Genomic DNA, 14,838 nt, shown 5'->3' with positions numbered 1-14,838 from the left:
CACTGCGCACTGCAGTACTTTGCTCTGCCCTCAACAGGGCAAAGTACGCCTGCGCCGGAGCTGCGGCGTGAAGACCAGAAGAGGACGTCGGACCGCGATGCCCCTCGGACCCGGACCGCAGCGGGACCGCCCCTGGGTGAGTATAATCTAACCTTTTTTTCTCATCTTTCAGGATACATCAGGGGCTTATCTACAGTATTACAGAATGCTGTAGATAAGCCCCTGATGCCGGTGGGCTTAGCTCATCTTCGATTTTGGGGGTGACAAGCTCCCTTTAAGGACTGATATGGGCATTAAGGCCTAGTTTCCAACCAGCGTTCATGGTTTTATACTAACCCTATCCCAAAGAAACAAGTACTGCCCTGCTGCACATTGTTGCCATTACAACACGAGGCAGAGAGGAGGTATTATATATATTATGACTAGTATGCATACATCAGTCTCAAACTTGGGTGCACTGGATTACAAGCTACATTTTTTAATAGACAGTTTTGAAAAGTTGTGCGAGATGTGAAAAGTTGCAAAATTACAATACGAAGATCGCATGCACCAACATTTGCAACCAACTTTTTTTTTTTACACCATTAAAATGGGAAAATTGTCTTTAATAAATTCTCCCTTAATTGCCCTCTAAAATATCAGTGTATGTTTCACTTCACTTGAAGTAGAACAATATACAAACACTTGGAAAAATAATCCTTGGCTTGTTTGACCAAAATTTGACACTATGCATTCAAAGCATTCACCTAGCACCTACCACATTCTACCAGTAAGGCAAAATATGGGTGCACCGTTATCAATTAAAAGGAGGCTTTGCGCTGCTTGAAAGTCTAAAAGCAGAGCGTTCAGCATTACTGTGGTTTGTTGCATTCATCCTGCTCCCAGAAGCAGTCTGGGGCTGTCTAGTGAGTGTGGAACAGAGGTGCTGCTGTTGCCTAGTTCCTCAGTATTAAGCGGACACATTCTGCGAGCTTGTATAGAGTGCCATCTTGACAAGAAGCTCTAGTTACTCATAATAATTAAATATATAAAAACAATTAAAGTATTGAAACACCACATACTATAATGCAAATTTAATATTTGGTAGATGTTTTATGGTGCAAGATCTAAGGTGAAGACAAAGCCACCACATAGACAAGGGCTCCAGCTATCAAGCACAGCTACAAAAGGTGACATGGGTGAAGAGAATAAGTTTTTCTCCTTCGCAGACCATTGTGGGAGACATATTCAGCCATGTTTAATCGCTAGGTAAAGTATGTGGGTGATATGGCGAGCCACCAGTATATCTTGTAGTTAGCCATAATCAAGCATAGGTTTTGGGGACACGTCTAGAGTATCAAAGCCAAAAACAGTATTTAAACATGGGACACAATCTAGTGTGGCCCCAAATGTTATTGAATTTATATTAAGTGTAAAACCATAGGAAAACAATAAAAGAGCCTACATCTCAACAGACCACTTGGGAACTCTTTCAGAGAAGGAGTTAAGCAGATTCGCTTTCTTTTCCTAACACCAAAATGGGTAGGGTTTATGCTGCTTATCAAAATTTGGATGTGCAGTGGATGTTTTTCACAATGTGAAATAAAAGTGGTGGGAGGGTGAGGTCAGAGGGGTACCAAAAACAAGAAAAATCTGTAATCATTCACAAGTGGTAAGCCACTGGGCTTACTACCAGCTTTGGAATTTTTTTCTACAAAAGCATAATAAGCTTAGCCGAGGCCAAGCAAAGCTGAGGCCTCTAACACTCAGAAAGACGCCATCACAAAGAAATCATAACACCATATAATACAGACTCAAGGACCTGAAGAGAAAGCCTTGCCTCGTATGAGCTCGGCTACATTTCAACAGTTGACATAGACCCTTGTTTACTACGAAATTTTCTGGAGGTTAAACATTAGAGAAAAAATAAAAGCGCTTGTAGGGATTAACTTCACGTGTAATAGAGAATATGTCATTTGTATTTAGGAAAGTTCCATTTAACAGGATCATATGCAGAACCATGATCAGAAATGTAACGGCTAATACCAACTTTAAGTGACAGAAATGTTTATTTAACCATTTTTGGACTTCGTAGACCCCCATATTTTTAAAGGGAAAAGATTCTCCCCAAACTGTAGGCAAGCATGCACATTGCTCCATTCAACGCTTGAGGGCCTCATAGGGATGGATGAGTACATTACTTGTTATAGAGTGGCAGCGCACACCCTTCACCACCACTTCATTCAAACACTGCAGTCACTCTGGACTGGCATTCTAGTGATTGTGATGGTCCCAGTTGTGAGACCACCAGCGATCAGACAAGCATTAACTATTGTGCATTTAAGACTGAAGGCATCCCTGTTGACATTTGCCAATACTTTCAGGTGTCCCTAAAACATCAACGTACGGCAACTTGGTGGAAATAACGACCCTTGTTTTTAGTCGCATGGTTTCTTCCCAATCATCCATTAATCTCAATAGATAGTGACCGAACACGATCATCCAGCTTTCCAACCAAGACTCCAGGATTTGGATTTGCGGCTTCATTCCCAACAACGATGGTGTGGGTTCACAATGCTCAGACTGCACTTATTCATAATCTTTTATTGTTTATTCTTGCATACATCCTGCTATAGACATATCAAATGGAATTAACTCAAAACCAGATGGAAGCTCTGTAGTAACTAGCACTTACTTCTGGTCTTAAAGTAGCTTTCATACAGGACTGGCATATGGGACCATTGCGGGAAAAGTTTAGGGGAACACGACGTGTCTTGTTCTGGCAGGTTTGTTCTTCACATAAAAGCCAACCCTAAAAAAAAAAAAAAAATAAGTTTAATTACTCTGATTGTAATATCCAAATCACACAAGGAACAAATCCATCTGAACATTAATATACTATAACATTGCAGCTATAGCAATCACATGTAATCTATACGTCATCTCTCACGTGAGATGTATTAGGCCTAATTCAGACATATAATTTTTACCAAATGTAACATGGACTGTTGCTCAACAGTGTTTTTGATCTGGGTTTCATTATCATTAGTGTTTGGTCAGTGTCAGTTTTTACCATCGGTGTTTCACCTGCGATTTGCTAGCTTGAAAAAATTAAATTACAAAATTTCTCCTTCCCATTACAAAGCTAATCATGGGCAGCACAAGGATTGTATACTAGTGCCATTCATGTGCTGTCTGTGATTTTCATGGACTTAAACTTGTGTGGGTAATTTTGATTCGTGACGCCTATCAAACGGAAGTATTCGTTTTTTTTTTTTTTGAGGATACATGGTCTGCAAAAAAACCTTAACATGTGAACAGCTCCTTAGATTATAATTGGTGATGAGCGAATATACTCGTTATTCGAGATTTCCCGAGCACGCTCAGGTGTCCTCCGAGTATTTCTATGTGCTCGGAGATTTAGTTTTCATCACCGCAGATGAATGATTTACAGCTATTAGCCAGCTTGATTACATGTGGGGATTCCCTAGTAACGAGGTATGTAAATCATTCAACTACCGCGATGAAAACTAAATCTCCGAGTAGTCATAAATACTCGGAGGACACCCGAGCGTGCTCGGGAAATCTTGAGTAATGAGTATATTTGCTCATCACTAATTAAAATGGCTACATATTCTGTGAATTTCATTGGTAAAACATGTACATAAACGACTTTCTGAATGAGGTTTAAGGTTATTTTTAGAATAAGTTTTTGAAGAGTTCAAAAACTGAAAAAAACACATTAGGAAACTCCTTTTTTGTGAATTTTTGGAAAGGTTTTTCTTTTCTTGAGGCCTTTCCTAAAGCAGTTTTGAAGAGGTTTGGAACATTTTTTTTTTTTAAACCTGAAGCCTAGTTTGCAGCCTTTTGATCTAACAGTCCATGGTTTGAAGAGGTTTCCTTCAGAATCCACTTCTAAGAATAGATATGCACTTTTCACTTTCCTCAGGCATTTTTGAAAATCACTTCAGGAAAAAACCCTCAAATATATTCGCCATATGAACATCACAGTGGATTTTACATAGAAATTAAATGGAAGCGTTGAAGAGGATTTTCTTGTGGATCAGATTTAAAAAAAAAAAAGGTTAGTGTGAACTTAGCCTTACATACCGTAGTTTCTTAGAATCTCCAGAATTTACTTTGGTGTGCATTAGTAGTCTTGCCTAGACAAGCAGCAAAAAAATATTTCCATAAGCTTTATGATTGAAATATTTTCAAGTGATCATGTTCACTAAACTTCTTAACTTCTTTACCTTGGGTAATGTGTTGTTTTAGAAATGATTGCTTTGCAATAATTCCGCCTCAGGGTATGTGCCCACGATCAGGAATTGATGGGGGTTTGATTCTGCGTATTTAAATAACATGAAAACCGCAGCGGCCAGATGTTACAGCATAGTTGGTGGGATTTCTAGATTTCCATACCCACTATGCGTGTATATGAACCTGCGGATCACCGGACATGTGGCACGGGTTTATGTGCCGCAACATGTCAATTTCGCTTGCAGAGACGCTGGTCTCAGGAACAGAAATTTCATCAATAGAATGTATTGGATGCAGTAAATTTGCATAGCTCAGTTCCCACAGTGTCAGCACTTGCTCTTCCCGGGGCTTCCATGCCATTGTTGTGACACGTGAGCCCAGCACCCAATCAGCGCAGACGTCACATTCTGTGAAATTGAACGCCGCCTTCTGTCAACTTGAACATGAAAAAGTAGTCAGATCAGCTGCAGCCCGGACTTCCTCTTCATGTTCAATTCGACAAAAGGAGGGGACAGTGACGCCAGTACTGATTGGGCACCAAGGTCACATGTCACAATTAATGAACGAGAGCCCCGGGACCGCGAGTGCTGACACTGCTGGAACGGTGCCGGCACGAGAGGGAAGTATAAGTTTTTTTAATTTTATTGAGGCCAAACATTTAGATCAAGAGGGTGGTGTCCTAGTACTTCAGGGAACATAAAAAGCAGATTATTATCCCCTGTAGGTAATGGCTTCCAAATAATTTTGTCACTCTTGTCTGGACAGTCACTTTAAAAGGAAAACTTCCCAAAAGTACATTAAAGAAGTGGCTAATTGAAGTTTCTGTAGAACTGTAATGGTCACATGGGCTCACTGGATAGTTTATTAAAATGTGGGCTATCTGATGTTTTAACCCTTCACCCCAAGCCTGTTTTCCTCTTTGTGACCAAGCCAATTTTTACAACTCTGGCCAGTGTCACTGTATGAGGAAAAAACTCTAATGCTTCAGCACATCACAGTGATTCTGGGATTATTTTTTCTTGACATTGTACTTTATGGTAGTAGTAAAATTAGGCTGCAATTTTTTGCGTTTATTTGTGAAAATGACGGAATTTTGGGAAAAAATTTGTCAATTTTCAATCTTAATTTTTATGCCCCTAAGTCCAAAATCACAAAATAGTTAATAAATAACATATCACATGTCTAACTTAAATCAGCATAATTTTTTTTAAACAATTTATTTGTTAGGAAATTAGAATCGTTAAACGTTTATCAGCAATTTCTCATTTTTCCAACAAAATAAAAAAAAAACTATTTTATTAGGGAACCCATCACATTTGAAGCGACTTTGAGGGGCCTATATGACAGAAAATACCCAAAAGCAACTATGCCAATACCCCATGTGGGGCAATTTTATTTTTGAAGCACAGCGCAAAGTTCAGATGGTAATAAGTGCCATATTGGAGTTCAGATGTTGCTAGAATGCTTTGAGGGTGCAATGTCACATTGGCAGAGCCCCTGAGGTGCCAGAACAGCAGAACCCTTCATAAGAGACCCAATTTTACAAACTACACCCCCAAATGAATTCATTTAAGGGGGCAGTGAGCATTTTGACACCACATGTGCCTCATAAAATGTTATCCCATTGGGCAGTGAAGAAGAATTACATTTCTATCACTAAAATGTTATTTTAGTAACAAATTTTAATTTTTATATGGGCTAATAGAAATAAATAGATCTCACAGTTTGTTGAGCAATTTCTCCTGAGGGCACGAATAACCTACATTTAATTGGCAAATACTTTTCAGGTGCAGTGGAAAGCGCAGAAGGGAAGGCGTGCCATATTATAGTGCAGATTTTGCTATTGTGATTTGCGGGTGCCATGACCAACTGGAAGAGCCCCTCCTAAGGTGTCAGAATAACAGAACTTCCCCTTAAGTGACTCCATTTCACAAAATACACCTCTGGAACTCATCTAGGGATGCAATGAGAATATTGACATCACAGGTGTGTCATAATTTTATACCATTGGGCAGCAAAGAAAAAAATTATACTTTTTCCTACCAAAATTTTGTTTTAGCCCCAGATTTTACATTTTCAAATGGGAAATTGGATAAAAATGGCACGAAAATTTGTCATACAACTTCTGCTGAACATGGTAATACCCCATATGAATAAGAAAAATATATGAATCCAGCTCCAGGATGCAAAATATCATATTTTACATCCTGCAGCTGGATTCCTATATTTTTCTTCTTCAATTTTTTACGTCCTGGCAGAGATGTCATTTCCGTGCTCGGATGATACCACAACAGTGATTTAACTTCTAATGGGAGAGCTGAATTCATTTTTTTGTACTAATACCCCATATGTACAAAACTGCTTATTCACACAGTGAGATTCGGAATGGACGGAGCGCTATCTGCCTCCTGGAGAGCAGATATTCCTAGAAAAATTTGCAGACTCCATATACAGATCCCATAAGTAGTAGACGAGCAGAATCCTGACCATATTTTGGATATAATACCCCTTTGGGAATTTATCTACAGGTGTAGAGGAAATGTACTCCATGGGTGTTTTCCAGAAACAAGCAGCAGTGGATGTTGAGGAGTGAAAATTGCAAATCTAGAATTGTAGCACCTGTACATTGCAGCCACCAGTACATTATGCCCCGCTTGCGATTCTAGATATATGAACCCTAAAACTAAGCGGGCTCTCATCACTACAGAACTGCCAAAAATGTGGATTAGACACACTGGGGCTCAGAAGGGAGGGTGGCATTTGGGAGTGCTGGATTTCTTTTGGTGAAAGAGGAGAGATTTCACTTATCCAGAGCCTTTGTACTACCTGTAACGTGGAAGCCCCCTATATTTCCGTTAACAGGTGATGGAGCTAAATGAGGACTCGCTTTTTTGTGGATGGAGTTGAAGCTTTTATGGGAAATTGTTATGGGAAAATGGGAACATTTTACATAACATTTGGAATCAAATTTGTCCTGTGCTTTATGCTCAGCACTTAAACAGGGTTTCATGTCATGGAAATGACATGCCCGATGGATCTAATCACTATAATGAGGCAGCAGAGTTACTCTGGATTCCGTTTGGCTTCTGTTCAGCACAGACGGCGTCAAGTGTCTTTCCATCTGCATCATTGTATGGAACCTTCTGCTGGAGGGTTCCATTTACACGGAAACCCTGGTGTAAGCGCTCAGCAAATTGCGCAAGATAAAAGTGAGCCGAGCCTTACTGTGATTTTCTGGAGACAGAAGGAACAAATGGAACAGCAGGTGAAGAATTTGGTCTATTTATTTTTTACGCTGTTCCTTGTGCTCTATAAATGATTAGGCAACGTTATTCTTCGGGTTGGTGCGATTAGAGATTTATATTGTTTTTTGATTGTCTGCCATCACAAAAAGATTTTTTTTTTGCATCCCCATATTTTGAGTGATATAATTTTTCTATATTTCAGCAGTTATGTGAGAGCTTTTCTGACGAGTTGACGTTTTTATTGGTACCAATTTTGAGAACATTTTTTATTGCTTTCTATCACGATTTTTGGGAGGCAGAATGATTGGGAGGCAGAATGAACACAAAGCAGCAATTTAGGAATTGTCTTTTTTTTTACGCTGCTCACTGTGTGGTGAAACAACTTTATTCTTCGGGTCAATACGATTACAGTGATACCACATTTTTGTCTTTTTTATGTTTTGCAGCTTTCACACACAAACTATATTGTCGAAAAAATAAAACTTTTGCATCGCTACATTCTGAGCGCTAAAGGCGTTTTACTTTTTCAGCGATGGCACTGTATGGCAGCCTAATTTTTAACTAGTGGGACACTTATAGATCAGGTCGTTGCGGATGTGGCAATACCAAATATGCTTTTTGTTTTCACATACATATATGTATTTATAGGTATAATTTATTTTTAAAATTTCCTTTATTCTGAAAATTAAAATTCCCCTTTTTTTACTTGGTTTTTCTATGGGACGTACACTGAAAGAAGGATAAGACAAAGGCTTGGTGTAGCTTGCAGACCCGGGGGTCATAATGACCTCCGGTTGGAAAGATGAAACTGATCACATGGGAGAGTCCCCTGCCTCTCCCAACTTCTTAAATGTTGCGATCGATATAGATTATGGCATTTAAGAGGTTAAACAGGCGGGGCTGTGCAGCACTGCCCCTAGCTGTGAGAGCAGGGGCTCAGCTATCATGTAAGCGCAGCTCCTGGCGGCTCCTGGGCCACACCCGATTGTCATGATGTATCTATGCGTCATTGGTCGAGTAGCCCTATAAGAGGAGGGAGCAGAGGCACGTCAAATGTCGTGAATGGGTAAATATATAAATAAACAAAAACACTTTTTACCAGCCCATTGTCTATGTGGAATGTCACAAAGATTTTGACATTATGGGCACTGATTCCGGTTTACCAGGGGTGATGCGCTCCTAAAGTTTGACCGTTTGGAACATTGGCATGGTCATGCTGTTGGGTCCCAAATGAGTGCTCTCCTTTGTCCTTGTCTAGGTGAAAGACCACTTAGACTGACTGATAACATAGGCAACTAGCTGCACACAGCACTACTGTAAATCCATCTACTCTTCAGACGGGGAGAATTTTTCATATGACGCAAATTGCAAAGTTTCTTGTTTTCAGTTTGCAATTTTATCTGTTAATGAAGATGAGACAACCCCTTTAATAGTTGTTGAACAACTTATGCACCACATTTGCTGTTAAGAACTCTGTGTCCGGTTGTTGTAACATCTTATCAAACCAAACCACAACAGGTGAAGTCAGACTTGAAGGTCAAATTTTAGTCTTTACTGGTAGAAAAACATAGCATCATAAAAACGAGGATGGATTACACAGGTCTGCAAAAAATATTTTTTCAAGAGCTGTTTTGGTTATTCCACGTAATCATTATGTTTTTAAGTGTGCTGAATCTGAAAATGACCTCCGTTTTGTCATAGGACATCACGTTTTCTGACAATTTAAGTAACTATGTTAAATAAGACAATACCTCAAAATAAATGAAAATGGACTCAAAAATTAATTACAAATGTTTCATGAAAATCATTTTTTTTTAACTGCAATGAGCTCACTAACACACACTAAAATCGATTCTTCTTCCCTGTGAGGCTTCTCTTGGTACATTTACGCTTGTGAGTAGCATCTGGAATATCTCTGAAGCGTCCAACAGTAGTCTGCCATCATTGTAATGCTCCATCTTCCCTGGTATCTTCTTTTCATCTCTTTAATGTCCTAGTGGAATCGTTCACCTTGCTCTTCACTCACAGCTCCCAAATTTTCAGGAAAGTTGTCACGGTGGGAATGGAGGAAATGCACTTTCAAACTCATCAGGCAACCTAAAGCTTGAGATGCTTTCAGCAAAAATATACTAAATTGGAAGAGAATTTTGCATTTTGTGGCAAATCCTGACGTCCAGGATTTTTTTCAATATTTTTTTCGTTTTCAGCACACCAAAATACATGGAAATTAGATGAGAATAATCAAACAGCTTTTTAGTCGCAGACCTGTGTTATTTGTGAATTTAATTTTAATCGAAGTATGGAGGATTGCCTCTTAAACAGGCATTTCCATTTCAGACATTTATGTCACATCTTTTGGACATCTCAGATAAATGGGGGTTCAACCATTGTTACACTTACCATTCCCCAGAATTCCCGTTATGTCTCTAAGCAGCAGCAGTGAATTAAATGGTGTCCACTCTTGTGCAGCTCCCTCCCTTCCCCATCATCCCCATTTATTTTTATGTGAGTTCTAAAAACAGCCTTGCAAGTATGGAAGGTTTATCTTCTATAAATGACTAAGATGGGAATAACGTTTTAAGAAGGCAAAGCAAAGTGATCTGAAGTTTGCTCCACTAGAGCATTGGGTAATGTCACATTGATAACTTAGATTTATGAAATCCAGTCATCAATTTATTCATATCCAGGAGGAATAACAATGGCACAACAATGAGTTCTAAGCAAAAGATGCTTCAGCATTGTTATTTTATGAGGAATTCAAGTATTTACCAAAACACACGTCAGGAGAGCTGACAGGTATTCTTTAAAGGGGTCTGATTGTGACAGATTCATTTTAAGATATATTGACATACACTACAGAAAATCAGTAGGAGAAACACAAGATTATTTTAAGCTGCTATTAATCAGAGCAGGAATAGGTAACAACAGGTGTAGGCCATACATGTGAAGGATGACAATCTTCTATTGGTCAAATATTTATTAGTAAGTTACCATTCCAGACTCCGACAGAAATTGCTCACATAGCATTTGGACTAAATTTCACAGCTTCAGAGATTCAGGAACTGTATATGAAACAGATGTAGACTCAAGGCCTTTGGCCAACTATTTCCAAGATGGTTACATAAATAATGTATTTGGAAAATTCAAGCATTCAGAATGCATCAAAAATTATAAGTTCCAACTGTGTAACATTTTTAATGGCTAATATTTTATTCTTTTCAGAAAAAAATGTTATAGCATAAGCTGCTTACAAGACATTTAGGCCGTAAAAATAGAATTTATAAGCTGTCAGATGCTAAACATCATGTTTTTCTGGAAATCAAAATTGTGAATTTCAAAGACTTAATCCATCTGACCTCGTATGATTCTTTCAGTCTTCACTCCCTCAATAAAGAACAATTGAAAATTCAAATGTTTCTTGCTATCCAAAGACTGTAGACTAGTGCAAAACATCCCTACTTTGCATAAGAGCGGGCATGGAACTTTATGCAGCATTTGTGGTATACCTAATTATTACTGGACTGGAGACCCCACCTTACAGTTTAGCATGTTAAATACAAACTCTACAAATACATATCATGCCAAATCATACAAATATTTGCGCCATACCCCATGCTTACATAAAAGCTATCAAAGTTCAATTACATTTTTTCAAATACCCACTTCTTTCAGAAAATAAACAACCCACCCAAACAGAACCTTCCATCATCAATATTCAACTCCATTGTTATAAGGTTGGCTTGTAGATAACAGCACACTCCTGTGAGCCATAAAGTCACTTTGGCTCCCAAGTAATTTTTCATTCTCATAACGTTGTTAAGCGTTGTGAAGCACAGTTGTTTTTATGCTGCCAAAAGTATTACCAATGTGCAGAACTACCGTACTCATGATTTTGCACAGACAAATTCTGGCACATGTCAGTAATTAAAATTTTTAGACATTTGGGGGAAAAAATAGCCGTTAGTGACAATTTCTTTGAATTAAATATTCTGGCAATCTGATAAAATAAAGCTCTTATGATAGTTTTCTATGAATAGATTGACACCTTCATGACCTATGACAAATCTACGTCATAGGCTGCATCCCTGCACTCCATGTGGGCTCCGGAGCTGAACCTGCATGTTTCCTGGCACATGTCAGCCTATTTCAAAAGCTAATGTGCCCCTATAAGCCACCAGTGGAATTGCGATCCACCAGTGGCTGTTAACATGTTAAATGCTGCTATCAATCTCCAAAAGTAGCATTTAACATGGCCGCGCTGGAAGCGCATCACTAATCCCACCCATTGGCACCCATGTCACATTTACATAACTAAGGGGGTAAATAAAGGGGGGCTGATTTACTATTGGTTTATTTTGATCACTGTGATAGACCCTATCACAGTGATCAAATAAAAAAAATAGGAAAACTCTCAAATTGTTGCTGCAGATCTCTGTCCCCACCATTTTCTTCCCGGAAGACGATGCCGAGGGTCGGAGGACAGAGCCATAGGGATCGGGGGATGCCGCAGGTGTGTGTGGGGGGGGGGGGAGGGGCTCAGGGGACCCAATTTCTCTCTCCTCTGGTATGCTAGATCACATCACAAAAGAGAGAAACAAATGGGAAATCTTACTTTTTTTCTTGCGGTCACCGTTATTCGGTGAATAAAGGCGATCCTAACATTGGGAACGGTAAAAACCAACCTGAATCATATTCTCCGGGATCTCTGCTACCCTTGGTAGCCTAGACCCCAGAGATTTTCCAACGCTGAGGGGCCCTTTAACCTTATTTCTCAGCGCTGTTAAAAAAAAAAGTGCTGAGGAATAAGTACCATTAACTGCTGCCGTTAGAAGGCTTATCGGCGGTCGTTAAGGGGTTAAAAACAGGCAGGGAAATGTTTTGCCTCACAAAAACATGGCGTAATCTGTATACCCTTTTGCTTCCTTCCCTGCCCAGGAGATGTGGTATATACAGACCATGTCTCTGTAAGATTATCTCTGCACAGGAACATTTCTTTTAAACACTTCATATTGTGAACCTTATTTTCATTCCAAGTGAATAAAATTATCTTTAGTTCGCTGGAAAACCCCTTTAAGCTTGTGCATGTAATAAGCCATTCAAATTGTTTAAAGACCTTCAAAAAAAAAAGAAAACCTACAAAAAAGGAAAGAGGCCAATTCTTCCTTCGTTAATGGTACAGTTCTCAAGCTCAGATTGTATACCAAAAATAAAAAGTAACATACAATACATAAGATAATCTTGGTTATATCAACACAAAATACAGAAAAGGGCTGAAATCGCAGAACAGAAAAGAGCGAGCTAGTGGTTAGGTTTAGTGATGAGCGAATATACTCGGTACTCGAGATTTCCCAAGCACGCTCGGGTGTCCTCTCAGTATTTGTAAGTGCTTGGAGATTTAGCTTTCATCGCCGCAGCTGAATAATTTACATCTGTTAGCCAACATACAGTAAGTACATGTGGGGGTTGCCTGGTTGCTAGGGAATCCCCACATGTACTTATGCTGGCTAACCGATGTAAAACATTCAGCTGCGGCGATGAAAACTAAATCTCCGAGTACTTATAAATACTTGGAGGACACCGGGACGTGCTCGGGAAATCTCGAGTACTGAGTATATTCGCTCATCTCTAGTTAGGTTGTGTTTCTCCTAAGAGGGTTCCCTGAAAGAGAGTAAGCAAAATGTACGCCTCAGGGTAAAATCGCTCTTCCCTACACAGTGATGGACACCACGCTGCTCTCTTGAGTGCTGTACAAACTGTAATTCTGAAACAACCTGTAGACTTATTAAAGTCTATTTTACAGACTGAAACGTCTCTTGTTATCAGGATTGTTTTCACAAATAAAATATCCTTTTGAATCACTAACAAGTGCCAAGTTTTTAAGTACTAAAAACTGTCATCCACATATGGTGTATTGTATTTGATATCGGATATACAATTTGAAGAACTTTGAGAAAATCTGAAAATCCTGTTTTCCCCTGATCATGCAGAGTAAGGGCTCATTCCCACTTGTGATGCAACCGAATAAGAAATCGGATTGCACTTGCCTCAATGTTTCTCTACGGTGCAGCTCACATCTGTGATTTTCTCATGCCGTTTTGGCATGCGAAAATAATTGCAGCATGCTGCGATTGCACCCAAAAATTGGATCGCATGCACCCATATAAGTCTATGGGTGAGTGTGGAACAATGCACTGCACTGGCATATCACCCAAGTGCAGTACGTTTCCCGCCAATGCCAGCAGCAGAAATGGGAAAATTACTTTCTCCATCTCTTCCACAATCCTGTCATGTGAGAGGATCGGAGTACAGAGTACTGACACTCAGCTCCCGCTTGCAGCAGAGCAGGACCCGCATGTCATTGGCATACGGATGAGAATTATAGGACACCATATGTTAATAGGATACCGGCCTAACCGATAACTTTACCTGCATACAAACGCACATAATAAAGACTATACGGCAATGAAGGGGTGGGTGGCATTTAAACATCTTTGTAAATTAAAATAATAATTGTAATAACACCAAGTCTACAAGTTTTCACTTTTCTTCATAAGAATGAAAAGATTTCTACCTATATATGGAGTCTAAGGGGTAACGTTTCTCCTTGTGGAGAGTGACATATCAGCTGGCTTGTCAAGGTAAAGAGGCTTATTCGCCGTGCAATGCTCCTCTGGGAAATTAAATATTCAAATTGCCTCTTCAGAGAAAAAGAGGACAAACTCTATAGCGCCACCTGTTGGAAGTAGCGATCCTACAAGTCACAATCAACCCTTTAACGAGTCGTGCAATATGACTTCGGATAAAAGCCAAATCAGTATCTCAATTCACAGACACGGTGTTTCGGGCTGTTGGCCCTCGTCAGTGCGAAGCATGAGAACTAATTTGGCTAGATGAGAGGCTCTGGACTGGGGTCTATATATGGTGATTTTCAAGTTCAATAGTTTAATTTTTTTAAACTCAGTAATTTTTCTTCTTTTTTCCTTATAGCGATGAAGCTAGCATTTGGGAATATTCTAATACTTTTAGGAATCTATGAACACTCCCCAAGAGAAACCATGGGGTCACTTTGGCTACTTTGCAACAGAAAAAAATGTTAAATTCAGCTTAAAAAAAAAAAAAAATTTAAATGATGGTGTACTATGCTCAAAGGAAACCATAATGAACAGAAGATAAGGCAGACAACCTAAACATGCTGCCTGGATTAGGCCATAGTGTGAGGAAAAAAGAAGTGAAAACAGCTGTAGTAAAAGCAAACAGATATAATATCTCAAACAAATCTGCCAATGCTCCAGCTAATTCTTCTAGGAAAGACAATCTACTGCCTCCCGCTCTGTTATAATTGCCTTTAAAAAGG

The 14,838-nt window shown here is 39.3% G+C and overlaps 1 protein-coding gene across 2 annotated transcripts in view; it reads right to left on the bottom strand.

The window, feature by feature from the left end:
• Positions 1–14,838, bottom strand: part of POLA1 (DNA polymerase alpha 1, catalytic subunit) — a 557,049-nt gene that overhangs the window by 143,337 nt on the left and 398,874 nt on the right. For both annotated transcript variants that reach the window (XM_069761539.1, XM_069761540.1), the window contains exon 34: positions 2,675–2,791. In XM_069761539.1, coding sequence (XP_069617640.1) covers positions 2,675–2,791 — 117 coding nt within the window. The remainder of the gene's footprint in view (positions 1–2,674; positions 2,792–14,838) is intronic.

Source organism: Ranitomeya imitator, chromosome 3 (genome assembly GCF_032444005.1).
Source record: "Ranitomeya imitator isolate aRanImi1 chromosome 3, aRanImi1.pri, whole genome shotgun sequence".
NCBI lineage: Eukaryota > Metazoa > Chordata > Amphibia > Anura > Dendrobatidae > Ranitomeya > Ranitomeya imitator.
Note: the sequence above shows the minus strand (reverse complement) of the source record. Positions and strands in the feature narration are given on the sequence as shown.